This window comes from Hoplias malabaricus, chromosome 1 (assembly GCF_029633855.1).
Source record: "Hoplias malabaricus isolate fHopMal1 chromosome 1, fHopMal1.hap1, whole genome shotgun sequence".
Classification (NCBI taxonomy): domain Eukaryota; kingdom Metazoa; phylum Chordata; class Actinopteri; order Characiformes; family Erythrinidae; genus Hoplias; species Hoplias malabaricus.
In genome coordinates, this window is record NC_089800.1 from 24,188,191 (window position 1) to 24,206,748 (window position 18,558).

At 38.4% G+C, this 18,558-nt stretch overlaps 3 protein-coding genes across 4 annotated transcripts in view; 1 reads left to right on the forward strand and 2 right to left on the reverse strand.

Moving 5' to 3' along the window:
• Nucleotides 1-137: 137 nt before the first annotated feature.
• hspb6 (heat shock protein, alpha-crystallin-related, b6) lies at nt 138-1,715 on the reverse strand. Its single transcript, XM_066660010.1, has 3 exons — nt 1,466-1,715; nt 1,122-1,244; nt 138-556 (listed from the first exon to the last, which is right to left on the reverse strand). The coding sequence occupies exons 1-3, from the start codon at nt 1,622-1,624 to the stop codon at nt 389-391; spliced, it is 450 nt and encodes a 149-aa protein (XP_066516107.1). The 5' UTR covers nt 1,625-1,715; the 3' UTR covers nt 138-388.
• Nucleotides 1,716-2,798: 1,083 nt separating this feature from the next.
• psenen (presenilin enhancer, gamma-secretase subunit) lies at nt 2,799-8,191 on the reverse strand. Of its 2 annotated transcripts, XM_066660037.1 has the most exons (5): nt 8,030-8,191; nt 7,380-7,436; nt 5,145-5,211; nt 4,858-4,962; nt 2,799-4,665 (listed from the first exon to the last, which is right to left on the reverse strand). In XM_066660037.1, the coding sequence occupies exons 1-5, from the start codon at nt 8,045-8,047 to the stop codon at nt 4,526-4,528; spliced, it is 387 nt and encodes a 128-aa protein (XP_066516134.1). In that variant the 5' UTR covers nt 8,048-8,191; the 3' UTR covers nt 2,799-4,525. The 2 variants fall into 2 exon arrangements, with proteins under 2 accessions (XP_066516134.1, XP_066516143.1); XM_066660046.1 differs by lacking the exons at nt 7,380-7,436; nt 8,030-8,191 and adding an exon at nt 5,749-5,888 and having other exon boundaries at nt 2,810-4,665.
• Nucleotides 8,192-8,195: 4 nt separating this feature from the next.
• The window catches only part of kmt2bb (lysine (K)-specific methyltransferase 2Bb), a 40,996-nt gene continuing 30,633 nt past the window's right edge, over nt 8,196-18,558 (forward strand). Inside the window, exons 1-5 of the mRNA XM_066660023.1 lie at nt 8,196-8,498; nt 12,389-12,467; nt 12,770-16,006; nt 16,475-16,689; nt 17,843-17,974. Coding sequence (XP_066516120.1) covers nt 8,196-8,498; nt 12,389-12,467; nt 12,770-16,006; nt 16,475-16,689; nt 17,843-17,974 — 3,966 coding nt within the window. The remainder of the gene's footprint in view (nt 8,499-12,388; nt 12,468-12,769; nt 16,007-16,474; nt 16,690-17,842; nt 17,975-18,558) is intronic.

The window sequence follows — 18,558 nt, forward strand, 5'->3', positions numbered from 1 at the left end:
ATTTACAGTCTTCATAATTCTTCTCAATTCAGTTGTGTACCTGCTGAGTGTTGAGAAGGCCATCCCCTCTGATATGTGCAGACTTTGTCAGTAAACAAAAACGATTCGAATGTTTAGATCATGTTGGGTATTGAGATGGGTTTGGATCAAAGGGCTTTATCAATCCTGAAAGCCTAACTAAATTAAGATGCTAGAACAAAGAGGATTAATAATGTGGAAGCTGGCTTGTTGTCAAGTATGTTTGGAATTGGCAGGGGGAAAGTTGGTCTGTTTTTCTTTTTCTTTTTGCGTGTGGGTGAAACAGGGTTTGGAAAACAATTACAGAAATAGTGAGAGGTGTTGTTTTTTTGGCATGTCTCCCCCTTGGTGCCTATATATGTTTGTCCACTCATGGTGCAGAGGGGGAGAGTGGCCTGGAGTTTTCTCCCTGTAGCAGGGGAGCAGAAATCACAAGCATTCCTTCTGGTGACATTGCAGATTCCAGAGCCATGATGTCTACACCACTGGGGATGCGGTAGCGCCGATTAAACTGTCTGGTCACCAGCCCCGATCCGTTCTACAGCCAAAGATACAGAACACACTTACACTTATATCGCAATTACAAATTCTTTGGCTTTGTAATGCATAGTTAATGCATATTTAGTTGAACATGGAGCAGCTATAGAAAAAAATTCAAAATATGTCTCATTTTGCCCAGTTTTAAATAGTTCTACATCATTGGAACACATCAGCTGCTCCGTACACTGAACATTTCATAGTAGATGGGCCAATAAGTGTTCAAAAACCACCTGAAGTAAAATCTATGTTAAACTGCATTAAAATTGAAGGACAGTGGCCTTCTGTTCAGGTGCAGCTGTGGTACAGAGGATGCTACGTCTCACTTAAGAACAACTGACATGAAACGAATGAAAAATGAATCATTTATAAAGGGCTGTATAAACAAACCTCAACACGTGGTAAGGCCAAATGATTTACAGATTGTCAAAAGCAATATTTATGGCAACTGATTCTGTACTTATTAATGTTTATGCAGGCATACTGTGGCTTTAGAAATGCATTTCTCTAGCCTGTTACCAAATATATGAATGACTTAATCAGCCAGCTGTACAGAGACTACTGACCTTTCTTTGTTCATGTTTTCCCTCCACAACAACGTAATCCCCAGTGACTTTGACCATGAGCTCCTCGGGGCTGAAGTGCTTCACGTCCAGTTGCACTGTAAATCCACTGTTGTCACAAACAACCTGGATAAAAAAAAAATAATGAGTTGCTCAGCCAGGACAATTCATGTTATTTTTAGTCTGGTTAACTGTTAACGACCTCTAAATATTAAAGGGTTTTCTGAATCTATGCTACAAATAGAACCTGTTTTGATTTCACAAGAAATGTTTAATATAAAATCAACAGAAACTGCTACATTTTAAGATCCTTTGGAGGGTCAGTGGTACCTGGACACGTCACTTACCTGTGCTGCCCCAGCATGCTGAGTAATTGGAAGCAACAGCTCAGCTGGGGTCCATGAAGAATGCCTCTGGGTTCCATTATTCTGAGGCAGCAATGGAGGGATCACACGGTCCCAAGGGATTCCACCAAGGGGCAACGCTGGAGGCAAGTCGAAATCCATTTCTTCTCTGTAATCAAACAAGTAGTATAAAGAGGCAGTATAAATAGTTGTGTTTGCAGGCCAGTCAATGCTTCACTGGCTACTGCAGTTTCTGAGGAGCATGACGAAATGAAATAGACTCTGGGATGTGAGGTGGTTTATATAGCCTCTTAGCTCCACCCTCTTCTTTCTGAAAGTCTTCTGAGCAGAGCTAAATGACATTTTGGCAATGTCTGCCATGACACCTGGTCATGCCAAAGGGTTCTGAGGTCAGGTTCAAGTAAACCCCTCTCACTTTTCCATGTTGCTTCCATTTTAAGAGACATCTCCATACTGTTCAGTACATTATAGGGAATTTGCTGTGTATCAACAGGAGTTGATCATGGATTGATTAGATTTATGAGTGATAAATCACTATTTTTTTCTTCCCAATTCACTTTCTGAAGGATTAAGTGTTATTTAGTGTGCACCCCTGGTTTTTAGTTATTAAGTGACAATAATGGGACATATTTATATATGCTGTTTAATGCATAATTTATATTTATTTGCTGAGATTAGCATACTAGGGAGAAATATTAATATAATATTAAGTATTTTATGTACCATAGCCTTTATCTATATAAGTTCAGCAAATATATGATAACCCTGTTCTCTGTATAGAACGGGTACTACTTGTTGCTTATTTGCTGGCCTGTATGTAAACAAGTAAATAAAAATCAGTTTAAACAGTTTTTATTTTTGTAATATCACTGAGATTTCGTGAGTTTTTCTTGTGGAAATCCTTTGGTGCTGTTGATAAATTGCTTTGTCTTCATGATTGTATAATGGGCTATAAACAAGTTCAGAGCACTGGGAACAGGGTGAACAGAGAACACACTGCATCCCACATGGTGAGGCACGTGTGACAAAAAAAAATAAGTTCCCTCCTTTCATCCTATTGCATGTCGTTTGAAACCCGAGTATGGCTTTCCAGGCCTTTGACCTTCCTTTCCTGGCTGTCAATTATGTCATTATGGGAGCAGAGCCCATTGCTCACATTTAAGGGCACCTTCTGCAGCTAGTGATTCCATACAGTCAGGAAAAACAAACATGTGATCGTGATTCAGACTTTATTTTTACCATAAAGGAGAAATAATATTTCATAATCTGTTTCTGGAAAGTGAAACCTGGTGATTTTGGAATAACTGGCAAATTAAGCTGAATATGGACAGGAATTCAAACCCAAATGCCCATTAATACATTTAAAAAAGAAAAAGGAAACACAAATAATAAATAATAGATATAAATATGTGTGAATATATAAATATATACTATATAAATGCACTCGGCTTGCAATTTGACTGTCGACAATGAAGTAAAAGAAGTGAGGTCTTGCCAGATGTTGAAATGACTTCTTTTTAAATGTATAAATGAAGGTACAAAACCACATAACCATGATAACCATGTTCACATGATGTTAATATATCACAATCCAAGCAGCTTAGATAGACTATGGAATGTGGAGCTAGCCTTTTTTGTGCTTAATACAAACTTATTAAACAATTATCATTCAGGTATTACACAGTTTTCCTTGAATTTTCTGATTTAATCGAAAATCACAACCAAAAGGATGTCTGGTGTCAGTAGTGTTTCTGCACAAATAGCTTTTTGACACACAAAGAGTATAGGGCATCCATTCAGAACAGTGGTCATTCAGCTATATCCATCTTTAAAGCACAGACTATTGAAGTCAAAAAGATAAAGAGTGACTTAGGAATTGTTATACAAAATATGAATTATAATATGAATATGAATTATGAATTATGAATTGTTCTACCACGATACCACAAATACCATAATTGGCCCTCGAGTAGAAAAAACAAATATGATAGGACATGACCCGTGTATGTAACTTACATGTAACCAGTCTTGTTATTCGTGTGAAAAGGTATGAGAGCGCAGAGTCCTTTAGAGTTTAAAGGGTTAATAAAGGCAGTGTAGCACTGGCTATTTTCACAACACTGTGTTCATTTGCTGGCCAAATCACAGCAACTGCCAGAAACCAGAGTAAAAACCTCATCAGTGTTTTTCATTTACTTTCAGAAGAGTTGATGATATAAAACCTGCTTTGTCTGCCATCACTCTGACTACAGGCTTCTAAAAACAGTGTCCACTAAGATCATGGAGGAGGGGAGCTTAGAATTTGCCCGAAAGTGAGATTGAGTTTCACAATAGGCGCCTGTGAAGAGTTACATATAAGAGAGGGGCTTCGTTCCTGGGCCTCTGAGAGTCTGGTATGCCAGTCATTGTTGGGATTATGAGATTACAGTTATCTATGTAAATTAGAAGTGTAAGCACAGTCAGTGCTTGTCAGTCATGCTCATCATTCATTGGCATTATTTCACATAGAAGCATTGTACAAAACAGGGCCCGGTTTCCCAAAAACATCTTAGTGTTAACAGGGAGATCACGCTACCACTTAAAAGTCTTGTTTGTTCTAAGATGTTTTTGGGAAACACAGCCCTGATCCAAGAAACAGACACACATATAAAGCATTCTGGGTTTATTTTGTCAAGATATTGTGTAGAAGATAAAAACAAAAGCTCTACAGATCTGATCAATTTACTCAAATATTGTTTTCATTATGACAATCATTATCATCAATACACAGAGAGAAAGAGAGAGAGAGATAGAGAGAGTGAGGTGTTTTTGGTACAGTATCTAACATTACCTAATGCTGGACACTTTTACACCTGAACGTTTGTGTGTGTAGTGTGCCCCTCTTCTTTGTGTCATCCTGTTTCATCAGTTCATTATCTTTATTTTGAAACCTGACTTTCATTTTAATGTGAACCTAGTGTGTAAACACCTGCAGGGTTATCGGTTAGTAACCACCCGTATTACATTAATGGAATAAGAAAAAGGTTGTAAAAAGCTGTCTTTTCATGGTGTGCCGAGTGGAATGGTGAATGAAATGTAGTCGGCCACCTCTCCCCACTGTGATCTGAAATGCTGAAAGATGCTGATCCACGTCGTCAGCACGGTGACCCACAGCAGCAACCCAAGCGCTGACCGCTTCACATCTGTAAGAACATTTAAGTAAACCTTCACAATATTGAATTATTTACTACAATTATGCATCCCACAAAAATATTTTTAAAACTTATTGGTAAACCTAATAATATTTGTAGCATAATATACACAAAAATGACAGCTGTAATCATTAAACTGTTTTTTAAAGAAACATATGGTGATTCATGCAGTGTTGGACTTACATGTTTTGATCTGTGGTTGCTCTGTGTAGGCAGGTTTTACAAAGGCCTCTTTGAAGAACCACACAACGTTAACCAGCCACAGGAAAGGAAGAAATGCAAAACCACCTGCGGAAGACATGAGAAAGCAAAAATGGGGTGCTTATAGTACAGCTTCAGTTATTTTCAAATTGGCTTTTACTCACAGTCACACACACACACACACACAATTATGGTAACTGGAAATGATAAAGGTGCAAATAAAATGCCTATAAAAGGACTGCATTCAAAGTGTAAAAAGGAGAACACACCCAGATAGTATTTCCTGCAAAGACTCAGTTTCTCCTCATTGGGGATGCGCTCTAAGTTCATGATTTCCTGCAAAATATTTCAGATTATAGAATTATTTGGCAACAAATACTCAGCAACCATTCCGTAACATTTTTACAACATTGCCACCACCTGTCGGCGAAACGCGACACTACCAAAATATACCAGGAACTACTGGGACCCTCTAGAGAACACATAATATTTAACTTGTTTTTAACAGTCTGTCATTAATCACATGGTTATTTCACATCTTTGATTACAAATATATCAGAAAGTAGAAACATAAAAACATCTCCAAGAACGGTAGATTCTCAAATAAAATGACAAGGGACAAAGAAGTAGCTATCTATATGAACATATTCACTTCAGACCAGTGCACCTCAGCCTAAAGCTCTTTATTAGTGTAATGTGCAGGTTTTTTATTAAACCTCTTTCTGAGATTGAAGTCAGCTGATAGATCTCTCTTTGTTGTTCAAGCTAACGGTAGCTAACGCCCATCGCTAACAACATCCCTGAGCATTTTGAACAAATTCCTTCACATCTTGAGACATTTGTCCATAGAGATGTTTTAATGAAAATGCGTACCTTTTACGTAGGCCTCGAACCGACGAGTAAAGAATCAGAAAAGATGCATTTGATTACGAAAATGGCTTTTGCGACGAAGAAATAACCAACACCCGCTTCCGTGTGAACGGTGCAACGTGACGTCAACCTCTTAGCACAACTTTGCCTGATGGGAGATGTAGTTTTGTACTGACCAAATGAACTACTGCTCATTATATATATATATATATATATAATTCATTATAAAATCCAATGGCTCAAATCAAATCAAATTTATTTATATAGCGCTTTTCACAACTGATGTTGAGACTCAATGAGGGGCAGCTTTTTAGAATTGCTGCAACACAGGTCTACTGTCTTTTGATGAAGAAGATCAAGTAAATTGATATCCTAGATTACATCATACACTCCAAATTCATCCTAATCAGGGTTGTGTTGGGTCTTGAGTCTACCCAGAAATACTGGGTGCAAGGTCAGGAACACACCTTAGACAAGCCATTGGTCCATCACAGGGAGTAAAACAATGGCCCAGTTACACACATTTAGCAATTCCACCTATCAATGTGTTTTTAGATGGTGAGAGGAAACTGGCACTCCAAGGATAAACACATACATAGAGATTTCATCAAAGACCTCACAGACAAATATTTACTTTTAATTTCACTTTTCACAATTTTCCATTACATCTGAGAAGATAAATTAAAAAATGTAAAAAGAAACATTTGCAGACAAAAATATCATATTGAAATTGTTTTAATTTTCTAATTCAAAGAAATTTAACATTCAAAATTTCATTTGATAGTGATGTTCCTGAAATCTTAGTGGATGAAAGTAAGACTAATGACAGACTATGAAGGCCACAAAAAAAAGTTCATTATGAACTGTTTTTGTGTTATTACACTTGTAATATTCATGTAATTATCATGACAAACTTTGTTTTCCTGGAGATAATCGGTGTCTTACCTCATGAAAAGTGTTTTGTACATAATGCCTTAAATGTAAATGTAAAAAAAGAAAACATTTAGAGGTTTAAATTAATTTCTCTGTTTAATAAATTGTATTGTTTAACAATAATTAATAAACAGTAAAATGAGGCATACAGTGAGTATATGTATCAGTCCACTGCTTTAAAACCAGTCCGTTTGTTCCCTGACTATATGCCACTGCTAGTCTCAGCCACATACAGAGCACCCACAAGTTGATGGATAGTCTGATACCTTCAGTGCACTAATCTGGTCTCAATGTCAGGATTCTATCAGTTGCATTCTGATTGGACGTCTGTATTTTATACTTGTCTCACATAAAAGAATGCCTACACATGTCATGACAAAATAGCAAACCTGTGATTGGTCCTTTTGTTAAGTGGTGAAAGGTACCAGACTCACCGTAGAGAGTTTTTTTTTTTTTTCTGGAAAATAAACTAATACAAATATTACCAATAAATATGCGAGATTCAATAATAAATAAGCCTGATATAATATAATTAGGTTGAAAATGTTAAAATTGTGCTTAAATAACTTATTTACTAAACTATTCTTCAAATAAATAACAAAACAAAATGCAATTACGAAAAATCAGTAAAACGGACTGTGAATGTAAAAGTGCCAAAATGTAGCATTGTGTTTAACTTCTTTTTAATGACTATTACTCGCCCAAAAAAACACCAAGCAAAATGCCAGTCCATCTCTGCCCTCAGTGTTCTGTATCATCTTGCCATGAATTTTTGGACAAAGATAAAAAACACATTTTTACACCAAAAAGCAGTAATAAATATGTATTAAATGATATATTTTCTTCTATAAGCTGCAAATGACATGAAATGAATAGACAAATAGTAGATAAACTGGTTTATGCTCCATAGAGTGGGTCCCTCACAAGGCACTGTTTACTACATGTTTAATACAGAATCTCATAGACCATTTATAAACATGATGGATTTTTCATGAAGCAAATAATGAAAAGACAAAGAGTTATTCATTTGAGAATATGTATTGTAAAATATATACAGTTAATTACATTGAGATTATTGTTATTACATGTTATTAGAGGATTTTTTATTCATTTGAGGCAATGTTTTAAATCTTTATTTTTTCTGCCTTCACCTCTTAGAGTATTTGTAGTTTCTACTTCTCAATATGTCAAGAAGTTGAGTGTTAATTTGTTTGCTATGTCACGAGAATAAGTTGAGATCGCGAGAAAACAGCAATTAATTACGAGTACACATTATCTCTGGACAGTACATAAATTATGCGTATCTTCGAGGCTCAGTACAATGGAGATGTTTTAAACAGAAACAGCAAACCTGGTCGTGTGTTTTCATATCGTTCCTGCGCTGTAAACACAGCCTCCATTTCCCAGAGATCTCCACTCTCTCCTCCTCCTGTTCTGAGGCTCTTCCCTCTTCAGTTGAATCCGAGTCGCTGCTAATCTCTCGCTGTTGTTGTTGAAGCTACGCTGCTGCGGTGGCGATGATGATGATGGCGGGGGGTTGCGGATCTGCGGCGGCGGGAGTAAACGCTGCAGCGCGGGGCCGTTTCCCAGGCCGCCCGTGGGCGTCTCGGAGCCGCCTGCGTTCAGAGCGGCGGGGACAGCTCGGTCGCTGCGGCGCCGAGGAGCTCAGCGGCGGCGTCTCTGGCCCAGGAGCTGAAGGAGGAGGCCCAAGGCCCGTCTGCCCGCCGCTTGCGTGCGCCGAGGACCAGCGGTTGCTCGGCATCGAGGCCAGCTACAACAACCTCGGCGAGGCCGGCTACAGCTCCAGCGGCAGCGAGGAGGTGAGTCCTCCCGGGACGGCTTTTACTCAGCGGTTACGGAGCCATGCAGGGGAGCCATTTGGACACACAAAATGGACATTAGTAGGCGGAGTAACCTTATGGGACTGCACTAGCTGAAGTTGGCTTCCCTTTCGCCAGCCTCTCATTCGAATTTTGCGTTCCACCTTAAAACGGTGCCTCAGTCGAAGTTGGTTTATTTGAATTCGGTGTTTCGCCTTAGAGCACACACATTTGTTAAAGCTGGCTTCTCTTTAACGCTGTCTAATGCATTAATTCAGTTGCTGGATTTACACGTCCAATTGACCAGCTTCTAACTCGAAATTCACGTTCCACCTTAAATGTCCCGAGGCACTCGATTGGAACTTCTGCAGCGTTTAAGGTGGAACGGAAATTCAAATGAAGATACTGCTGAAAAGGATTGTAACTCCAGTCTTCAGTTAAAGACGCTGTTGGAAATGTTGCTGTACCATTTTAAAGTGGAACGTAGCAAGCAATATTTCGGAAAAGGGCCTGGCGTAGAGGAAGCCAACTTAATGTTAAAGCCTTAGTTTACAGTTTCTCGTGTGAACAGGAATATATGGAGTAAGAAAAGTTGATTACAAATCACGTGGTCCTGCATAGGTTAGGGTACGGACCATGGACGGACACTGCTTATTTGCAGGTGTAGGAATAAAAACAATGTGTTCTTGCTCACAACAGGCTTCTGCCGTGTGTGTGTGTATATGTATGTATGTGTGTGTATGTGTTGTTGAGGGGGGAGGGGCGAGCTACTGTAGCATTACTAGCTAACAGAGCAGAATGTGTGTAATCTGTGATCAGACGAATTGTTGTTAGCGTAAAAGCGCGTAATATCATTTCTGGGATTCTGTGTATGGTGGTATATTGGGTGTAGTAGTTTATTGCTTATTTCTTTTCTGAAAACTGCTTACATGTGCTTGGCCTAAAGTATACAGCACCAGTTCAGGCCATGCCTGCTCGGTCCGATGCTGTTGATTTAAGCTGAATCACCTGCCGTCCAGAAGATGATTTCTATAATCAGACCAACGTATGACCATTAAGCTCAGTACATAGATTTTGCTTTTTTCTCCATGGACACACACACACACAGAGAGAGAGTTTCTGTGGTTCAGCATCTGGGTGCTGGAGGTCTCCACTGTGTGCCATCTCTGCTGGTGAGAGCATGGAAAACTTTTAAATGGACAATGTGTTCACAACTATTTTTCTGCATTCTTACTTTAACGTTTATATGGCTCAAATAAATTAATAAAAGTGAGGATGCGCTGGCAAAAAAATTGGCACCATATTACATGTTTTACTCCAAGATTTATTCTTGATGCTCCCTTCCATCACATAAATGTGTTAAAGTCCATCACCAACACACCTGTTATAACAGAATGAAGTATTCTTTAGATACACTCGGTATTGATTGAGACGTGTAACTGATCATGGGCAGCTCGTTATTTCAGGTGCTCAAGACGTAATTCTAAATATATGAAATATAGCAAACAATACCACCAGTAATAGTGCAGAGGAAGGTAACGTTTAATTTTGATTTACTTTACAGTGAGCTGGATTGGGTGCTAAAGTTTTGATCCTAAAGCTTGTTTCAGTGGTCATACCTAGAAATAGGTACTAGTCCCTGGAGCATACATTTTTTGACACCTTTATTGACAGTTAAAGCATTCAGAATTGCATAATAATTTAATTATATGCTGGCAGCAACATACCTGTGGCATGAAAATTAAAAAGCAATTCACAAGTCAACCACAAAATGTGCTTATTTGCTCATGGATGTGATTAAAATTGGTGTCGAAAGAGCAGTCTTTTATACAGACAGCAAGTGTTTATAATGGCTACGTCATTTCAAATTCAAAAACGCTGGAAAGTGTTGTCTGCGCCTCCAACCTCCCAAGACACAAAGTTTACAGGCTTAGAACACTTCACAAGCCACCACTGCATTTAGCTTCATATCATTTCCACCTTGAGTGGCTGATGTTATATCCCTTACTGATGTTTCCCTTCCACATTAAATGTCATTTTAGGAGGCAGACATTTGCTACTTATTCATAGTCTTCATATTCAAGCATTAAGTTCTATCTTAAATTGGTCAAATTATGAGGCTAATATTGGCATTATTCACCGGCGACTGCATAGCTGAATTTATCTTTTGAAACAAAACTTATTCCTCCTTTTCGTACATTCTTAATTTAAATACATAAGCAATGAGCAAGACTGGGATCTGTCTTGTGGTCCTGCTGGGCTCTCAGTTGTCTACACCCTTCAAAAACATCCCTAATATCTGTGCTAGTTTTTCTCCATCTCTGGGCATAGAGATTTAAGAAGGATGCTGAGGTATGCACTGGGAGGCTGTGTGCCTCGCTGTAATGCTTGTAAACATGACAGCGTTGTTCTGTTCTTTACTCTTTCTGGAGTTAAGTTTGCCTCGAATGCTTGAAACTGAATAAAAGCTGGGAAACTTCAAAGTGTTCTGGTGTGACTCGCTGTCAAGAAGTAACAAATTAAAGTGGGTATTACCCTGGAGCAGTTGCAGCTAGGCCCTGAAACCAATGGCGGGGAACTTGGAAAAAGTTAACAGCATCAATAAAATATAAATATATTTATATATTTTGTGCATGCCTAGTTTACTGCTATATTCACTTGGCTGTACACTTATTAATTGCCTGGCATTGATTTGAAGACTCTTCCACAAAAAGTTTGTGCTTTTTCTTGTGTGTGTGTATATATATATGTGTGTGTGTGTATATATATATATATATATATATATATATATATATATATATATATATATATATATATATATATATATATATATTAGTCTCAAGTTCTAAATATTCTCACATAGCTGACGTGCTGCTTTTACTGAGGACTAAAGTACCCAGTGTTACTCCGGGTGAGCAGTGGACATTTGTTTGCATCACAAACACGATGTGTTCCTTAGGTCTAGCGCTCTTGTTGTTGGTGGGTCATTAGTGGGCTTGAACTACTTCTGATTGGTTTGCATGTCTGGAGCACTGCATTTCTGATTGGTCGGCATGCCTGTCCTGGGTGGATCAGTTGTGTTACTAAACTAAATTCTTTGGCTCTCCTGCCCAAATTTCTAACCCGCTACTGTGGCTTGTGGGTTGATTTAAATTTACCTGCACCCTGATCCCTACACTGAATGGTCAGTACTATGTATGACAGAAAAGTTGTTCACTGATGGTTGCCAATATTTCTGTGCCTTGCATCTGTCAATGTCAGTATTATGCATTTATTATGTTGAAGCATAAGTGTGAAATTCAGATCTAGCGGAATTTCACTTCTTAAATGTTTAAGCAGTAAATCCAAACAAAACGCACTTGGGAATTTCTCCTTTCTCAGTTCTCCTTGAGCATTGTGAGCAAACTTCAGTCAATCGTCAGGATGTAATCATGTACAGGGCAGTTATAGATACATCCAGTGACTTTAAGCTGTAACCCTGTGGACATCATGGATTGAGACTTAAACCAACTGCTACACAAAGATATATATATATATACACACACACATAGATGTCTTTCAGATATTTACATGGAATAGAGGTACTTCTCGAGTCAACAGACAAAGACAAGCAAAAGAACATGATTCACTACTATATGTGGTTTTCTTATTATTATTTTTTTTTATCCCCTGTGTTGCTCTTTAAAGCCAAACACATTTTAATTGTATTTGAGCTACATTGTCACTGTAAGCCTGATCAGGATGACGTTGTAAAAAAAAAAAATAATGAAGAACTTTAGATACATAGGCTCCTAAATGCCTTAAGACTTGAACCTTTAAATGGAAATATGTGTCTTTAATGTTTGCTGAGACCTTTTGAACAAAAGCCTGTTCTCTCTTGTAAATTGCAGGGATCTGAATTCAGAGGCTTTGAAGCTGAAAATGAGAGAAACAATATCCCTGGACAAACAAGACGGAATCCTCACAAACGTAAGTGTGAGCATAAATATCTAGGTTGAAGTTATTGTTCTTTTGAAGAAATTTATTTTACATGGATCTACATTACTTTTGAAATTTGGATATTGTTGAAATTGAATTTTTTTAGTATACATAGAATTTAATTTATTTATTCATTCATTTCTGATATGACAATTGTTAAGTGACTAATTGGGAAAAACACACAACTGTTTAAAAACAGATAGAGTTTTTGCTAATTATGTAACTTTAACTGAAATTATATTGATTTCATTAGAAATGAAGGTCAAGCAATGCTTGATGTTTTAATGTTGCAGGTAACCGTGCACCAACGAAATCAACAAAGAGGGGGCGTCACAGGGCAGCTCCTGCAGATGTGAGGAAGGGTCAGACACTTGAAAATAATTCAAGATCTACACAGAAACTACAAAATACAGAATCTGCTACTGTTGTGTCTCCTGAAGATGGTGGTCTTGTCACAGATAAGCTCCTGAAACCGAGACTAAAACGTGACTCTGTGAAAGAAGTACCTTTAGCTCCAAGGATCACCATCAAGCTGGTGACTAAAAAAAGAGTGAAGGTGGATAATTTATCACATCAGAAGTCTGAAGGAAGACAAAAAAGAAATAAAGTTCAGCCTGAAGATAAAGAAACGCAGTGTACTGTAGGCACATGTGCGCGCGTAAAATTAAAAAGTACTGCGCCAGCTACTGATATTACTTCTGAGATAAAAGAGCAGGTTAGCACCAGAAGGAGAGGGAGGTCTGCTGACAAAAAAGTTGAATGCACCTCCCACACAGTGCCTGAAATGGAAAAAAGTGATCAAAAAGTGGAGGTGAAATTAAGGAAATCTGCCCGTAAGTCTCAATCCGCACCTTGTAGTGACACTGTAGAGCCTAAAACTGAGGAAAAGAAGGCAGAACCAACAGGCAGTGCCTTAAAAGAAAACACTGAAGTAAAAAAGCTTGTGATTCGAAGAAGACACAGAAAAGACTCAAGTCATGTTCAAGAAACAGGAGATCATAAAAAAGAAGACAGTTTGGCAGAGTCATTATTAGAAGTGTCAATGATTGAGGAGCCTGTACCACTTTCAAAAAAGAAAAAGGGGAAAAAAAAGAAGAGACATCGTAAAGGCAAAGTCTCAGAGAAGGTTAGAGAGAAGTGTGATCTATTGACTGAGCAGCCAGTAGGTGACAGTGCAGAGATGCAGTCTATTGAAAATGAATTTGTAGGAATTCCAGGGTTAAAACTCACAAGAATACGAAACCCAAAAGCAAGGTCACGTAAGAAACGCAGCAAATTTATTTGGACCTTAACATTGGTAAAATGCAAAAGCAAGAGTATAACGCCACAAGAAAATCTAAGCAAAGCACCAGATGACCTTTGTAAAGATACAGAATCTCCGTCAAAATGTGCAGAAATGGAAGATGTTCCCACAGAGCCTGAAGATTCCTCTGGGGTGGCAGAAACTTCAGAGATACCTAACACTCCACAGATATCAGAAAATAAATTACCCACTGCTGATGTCATTTCTGAAACCAGTGAAAACCCTGACACCATTAAGACAGATGAAGACACCCCAAAAAGTGTTGAGAAGCTTGCTGAAAGGTCGGAAGTTGCAAAAGAAATTAATCCAAACAAGGATTCTCTGACAGATTTGGATAATATAATCAATAAAGATATAATTTCCCCACGTCAGAGGAAAGTTGTACGCTCACCAAAAAAATGCAACAGTTCAAAGCAGCCACATTCATTCCAACATAAATCTGATACATTTGAACTTAAAGATATTTCTTCTGAACCTGATGACCATCAGTCTTCAGCAGACAGTCCAGAGAGCCAACTTAAAATTACTGCCCTTCCAGCGCCCAAGTTAAAGCCTAGATTAAATCAAAACACTGCCAGGAAGAAGCGTGCAAGACATAAACTTTGGTCAGTGCAAAAGAGAAAGCCTAAAATAACTCCATCAGATGTGAACAGAGATTCAGATATTACTGATGAAATTCTGGCCTGTGAAACAGAACACAAATCAGACGAGCTGCCATGTGAGCAACCGAAGCCGAGGAAATCCTCTATTAAAGATGCTCTCTCAAGACTAAGTCCGAGAAAACCACCACTAACAGTACCTGCTCCAGAAGAGCCTCAGTCTTGTGAAGCACCACTGCCTGAGGCGACTGAACCTATAAGCATTGAGAGCGCTGCCATTCAGCCTCATCCTGTATCAGAAACGGAACCAGAACTTAATCCAGAGGAGAAATTGTTGACTGAGGAGGCTGAAGTTTTGGTTTTGGAGCCTCCCCTTGCAGATGAAGCACAGCCCCCTCAACCTGTTCAGAAATCACTTAAGCAAGCCAAACGAAAGCGCAGAGCTTTAATAGGGCAGAGGTTTAGACCTCGCAGGTATAAATTGCTACCAAGATCCATAAAAGAGGCTGGCACTTGCATGCCAGTGGGTGCCTCTGAGCCTTCAAAGCCAAAACTAATTGGCATACTGAAGGCAAAATACAAGAAACAGCAGGTTTCCGCAAGACTTTCTCAGTCTCTTGAAGTCCAAAGAAGCAAGGCGTCATTTGTAGCCCAGCAAGAGGAAAATGACCCTGTGTTGCAAAAAATCAGCCAGGAAGAAAATGAATCTGTGAATGAAAAATTGGATCTTGATTCCACTGATGTTCAGCCTGGTAAAACAAAATTTGTTAAAAACATAAAGCATTTCATTATGCCTGTTGTTACTGCCCGGTCATCTCGAGTAATCAAAACACCAAAGAGGTTCATGGACGATGCTGACATGTCGGATTTGCCACGGAGGAATTCCCAGAAGAAAGGCCACCTCTCAGGAGGGCTGCTGAAAGTGAAGAAACGAGACGGCAGTGAGAAAGGTGAACCTAATTCTTTTCAGCAGCCAGATGAGGAAGATCTGCCTGAAACACCATTGGATCTTGATTTTCTGTCTTCTGAGGAATCTAAGGATGATACCACAGAAGACAATAAAACCTTAGGTGAGGAAAAGTTCCCTGGTAAGAGACGATCACTGCTCAGAAACCCCAGTTTTAATTGGAAAGTGTTGGACCCTGTAGGTGGGGAGCTGTACAACTTTGACCAGGACATTGAAAAGGATTTGAAGATGTTGTCTGCCAAAGATTTCTCATTAGATTCATTAATTGATCCTTCTCAGAAGAAAAAGAGCGTGAAGAAGCAACCACTAAACACAAAAGCAGATAAGAGATTGATAGATAAACTAAACTATGGCCTTAATAGTAAAAGTCAAAGCAAGGTCTTACCGAGTGAGAAGGAGAAAGAATCACACCCTGATGAAGTACAAACGGCAGAGCTGGAGGAAGAGACCAGCTTAAGTCCATCTCTTTCTGAAATTGAAAGGGAGAAAGCTAAACTTAAGATTGAGGATCTTGACACACCAGGAGTTGTTCGGAAAGTGTCCATCTGCATGCGTGCTCTCAGCTCCAAGTTACTGGCACAGCAACAAGAAGAACAGGTTGAAGAGATGCCAGATGAGTTTTCCATCCATACAGACATTTCACTTCCCACCAGATGCATGGGTAAGTGTTTTGAATATCTGTTCTTTTCATTCCTTTGTAATAACATCTTAATATAAACTTGTTAGTAAAACTTGACAGTCAAACACATGCTATTTTTTAATTAAGAGGTCAAAATACCACCATCTTTAGTTGTATTGACACTTAAACCTTGAGTACTGCCTGATCTCTAGCCTATATATCAAAAGCCCTATACTGCCCCCTTCGTTCAGTTACCGCATTGTTAGCTTGTGTTTACTGATATTATGTAAGAGTTTTATCATTTTGTTTTAGAACCAAAAAAAGTAGAATTTATGCTGAGATGTAATAAGCTGTTCTAGTTTTCTGCAAATTACTCGATAATATCAATATTATTTTGATAAGTTCTGCATATTATCACTTCAGTGTAAGGTCTCTGTCCCCTGCAGATATAAATACTTTGTCTGCAAGTACCACTGCTTCAGTCTTTTTGTTTTTTTCTTTTTCAAACAGACATAGAGAGAATGATTCTTGATGAAACCAGAGATAAGAAACTAGAAGGAAGCCTTGATCAGAAGACTAGCGCAGATGCCTTTGGCTCTGAGGAAAGAGTTGCTAGTAATCGTCCCAGTCTGTCAGGTGCCAACAAGCACATGCTCAACCTCCTCAAGAAAGCCAAGGTTCAGCTCATCAAGATTGATCAGCAGAAACAGCTCAAGTCATCGGGGGTAAGGCTGAAATTAAACAAGTGGCGTTTGATACCTTGTGGGTGTTTTATAGAGCTGTATTATGTAAATACAATATATAAGAATATAAGTAACTACATCAGATATTGTTTTGAAAATTGTCTTGTAATTGACTATATTATAAGTAATTACACAGTGATTAAATGACTTTAAGATTGATTACGTATTTTGGTGCAAACATGCTTTGTGTGAAACATTCTATCATTCATATGATAGAATACGCTACCTACATTCACTCAGTTGTAGCCCAGATACAGACTCATTTGTTCACTGATTGTTTGGTGGGGGGTCCATGTGGAAAAGAACATTGACACTGTTATTATAGAATGGTGCTTTGTGTGTGTGATGATAGTGTGAACATGTGTTTGTTACTGAAGTAAAAGGCATTCACTAGGATTTCTTTTTTTACAAACCTCATTGGCATTCCTAGTTCTGAGAACAATTTGCTACCAGAAATATTCAGCTGACAGCTGTGACCAAAAAACTGACCCCTTTTAGACACCAGCAGGGGTCATTAGCGCTGGAGCTAGAGTAAACAGTTATTTTTCTGCTCAAGTACACCTATGTCGTTAATACAAACAGATGAGCTACGCTCCCCAACTCTTGAGACACCTACAAGTTATATTATTTATAAAGCTATTTTGTTCCAATATTTGTCATAAAACGAAACAATTTTTGTTTTAAAGTTTACAAAATCCTTTTCTAAGAGTTCCTTTTTCACACGTGAACTATTAATCAGAACAATTAATATAAATGTTTATAAATCAGAGTAAGTCCTGTGGGCACAGTAGGCCTCCATATTGTGCAGCTTGATTTGTAAACTACGACGGGTCAGCAGACTTTATCATAGTCTTACGTGTTCATAACACATTTAGGGTAATATAATATCAGAGTAGAGCAGTGTACAGAACTGGATAAGATCAAGAAGCACCTTTTGTTCCTTCTTTATGGATAGACTTCCTTTAAACCTTTTTGAATGATTAAAGATTGATAATCATCATCATCATCTTTGCTGCTTAATCCATTTCCGGGTCGCTGTGATTGTTAAACATGATAAATGTTTATTTAAACCCATGAAACAGGTGTATTTTAGTTGGTTGCATGCATCAAATCTGTTTTTGCATTGGTTTTACAGCTCCTGAAAGAAGGTGGAATCCCAGTGGCGAGGAGGGAGAGGAGGAAACCCAAAGAGTGCCTTCAGAATGCCAGCCCTAGCAAATCTGATAGAAATGAGAAGACTGATAAAACAGATGTCTCACCAGAGCCGGTAATAAAATGAAATATTTGAATCTTGAATCCGGCAATTTCACATGGCATTATGTGGTATGTAGAATATTTGGCTTAGAACTTCACTTTAAATATTTTGAATACTGGAAGGTTAGACAGATTGGATGTTGTATTGGAGTAGCATATTTTAAGCAACCATTTTAAGGCCTGTTTGGGCTAAACTAATTAAAGTTTATTTAATGCCTTGTATGAACTCCCTGCAAGAAGAGCACTGCAATTGTCAAGCCTTGAGGTTAGGAATGGATGCACTAGTTCCTCAGTATTTTTTACAGATAGTGTGTGTCAAAGTTTGGTTTTATTACTTAAGTAGAAGAAGGCAATTATATGTGACTCAAGTCCAAAACAACTCCTATATTTGTAATGGTGCTACTAAGTGTTACTGAGAATTCAGTAAGATCGGTTTTATCTGAATTTAGCTGGAGCAATTGTCATCCAGTCCAAATACTAATATACTAATTTGTTTAAACAGATGTTCTTTGGTTTTGTTGATATGTAGAGCTGGGTGTCATCAGTGTAACAGTGTAATTGAATGCCATGCTAACAGGTTACTCAGTAGGAGCATAT

Excerpts from the sequence above, each read along its gene's own strand:
- hspb6 (XM_066660010.1), bottom strand. The coding sequence starts at position 1,624 with ATGGATTTCGACTTGCCTCCAGCGTTGCCCCTTGGTGGAATCCCTTGG. Across the intron at positions 1,245-1,465 it reads AGCATGCTGGGGCAGCACAG|GTTGTTTGTGACAACAGTGG; the intron begins GTAAGTGACGTG and ends TTTTTTATCCAG. Across the intron at positions 557-1,121 it reads GAAAACATGAACAAAGAAAG|AACGGATCGGGGCTGGTGAC; the intron begins GTCAGTAGTCTC and ends CTTTGGCTGTAG.
- psenen (XM_066660037.1), bottom strand. Across the intron at positions 5,212-7,379 it reads TTTGCTTGGTGTTTTTTTGG|GAAATCATGAACTTAGAGCG; the intron begins GCGAGTAATAGT and ends AATATTTTGCAG. Across the intron at positions 4,666-4,857 it reads GCAACCACAGATCAAAACAT|ATGTGAAGCGGTCAGCGCTT; the intron begins GTAAGTCCAACA and ends ATGTTCTTACAG.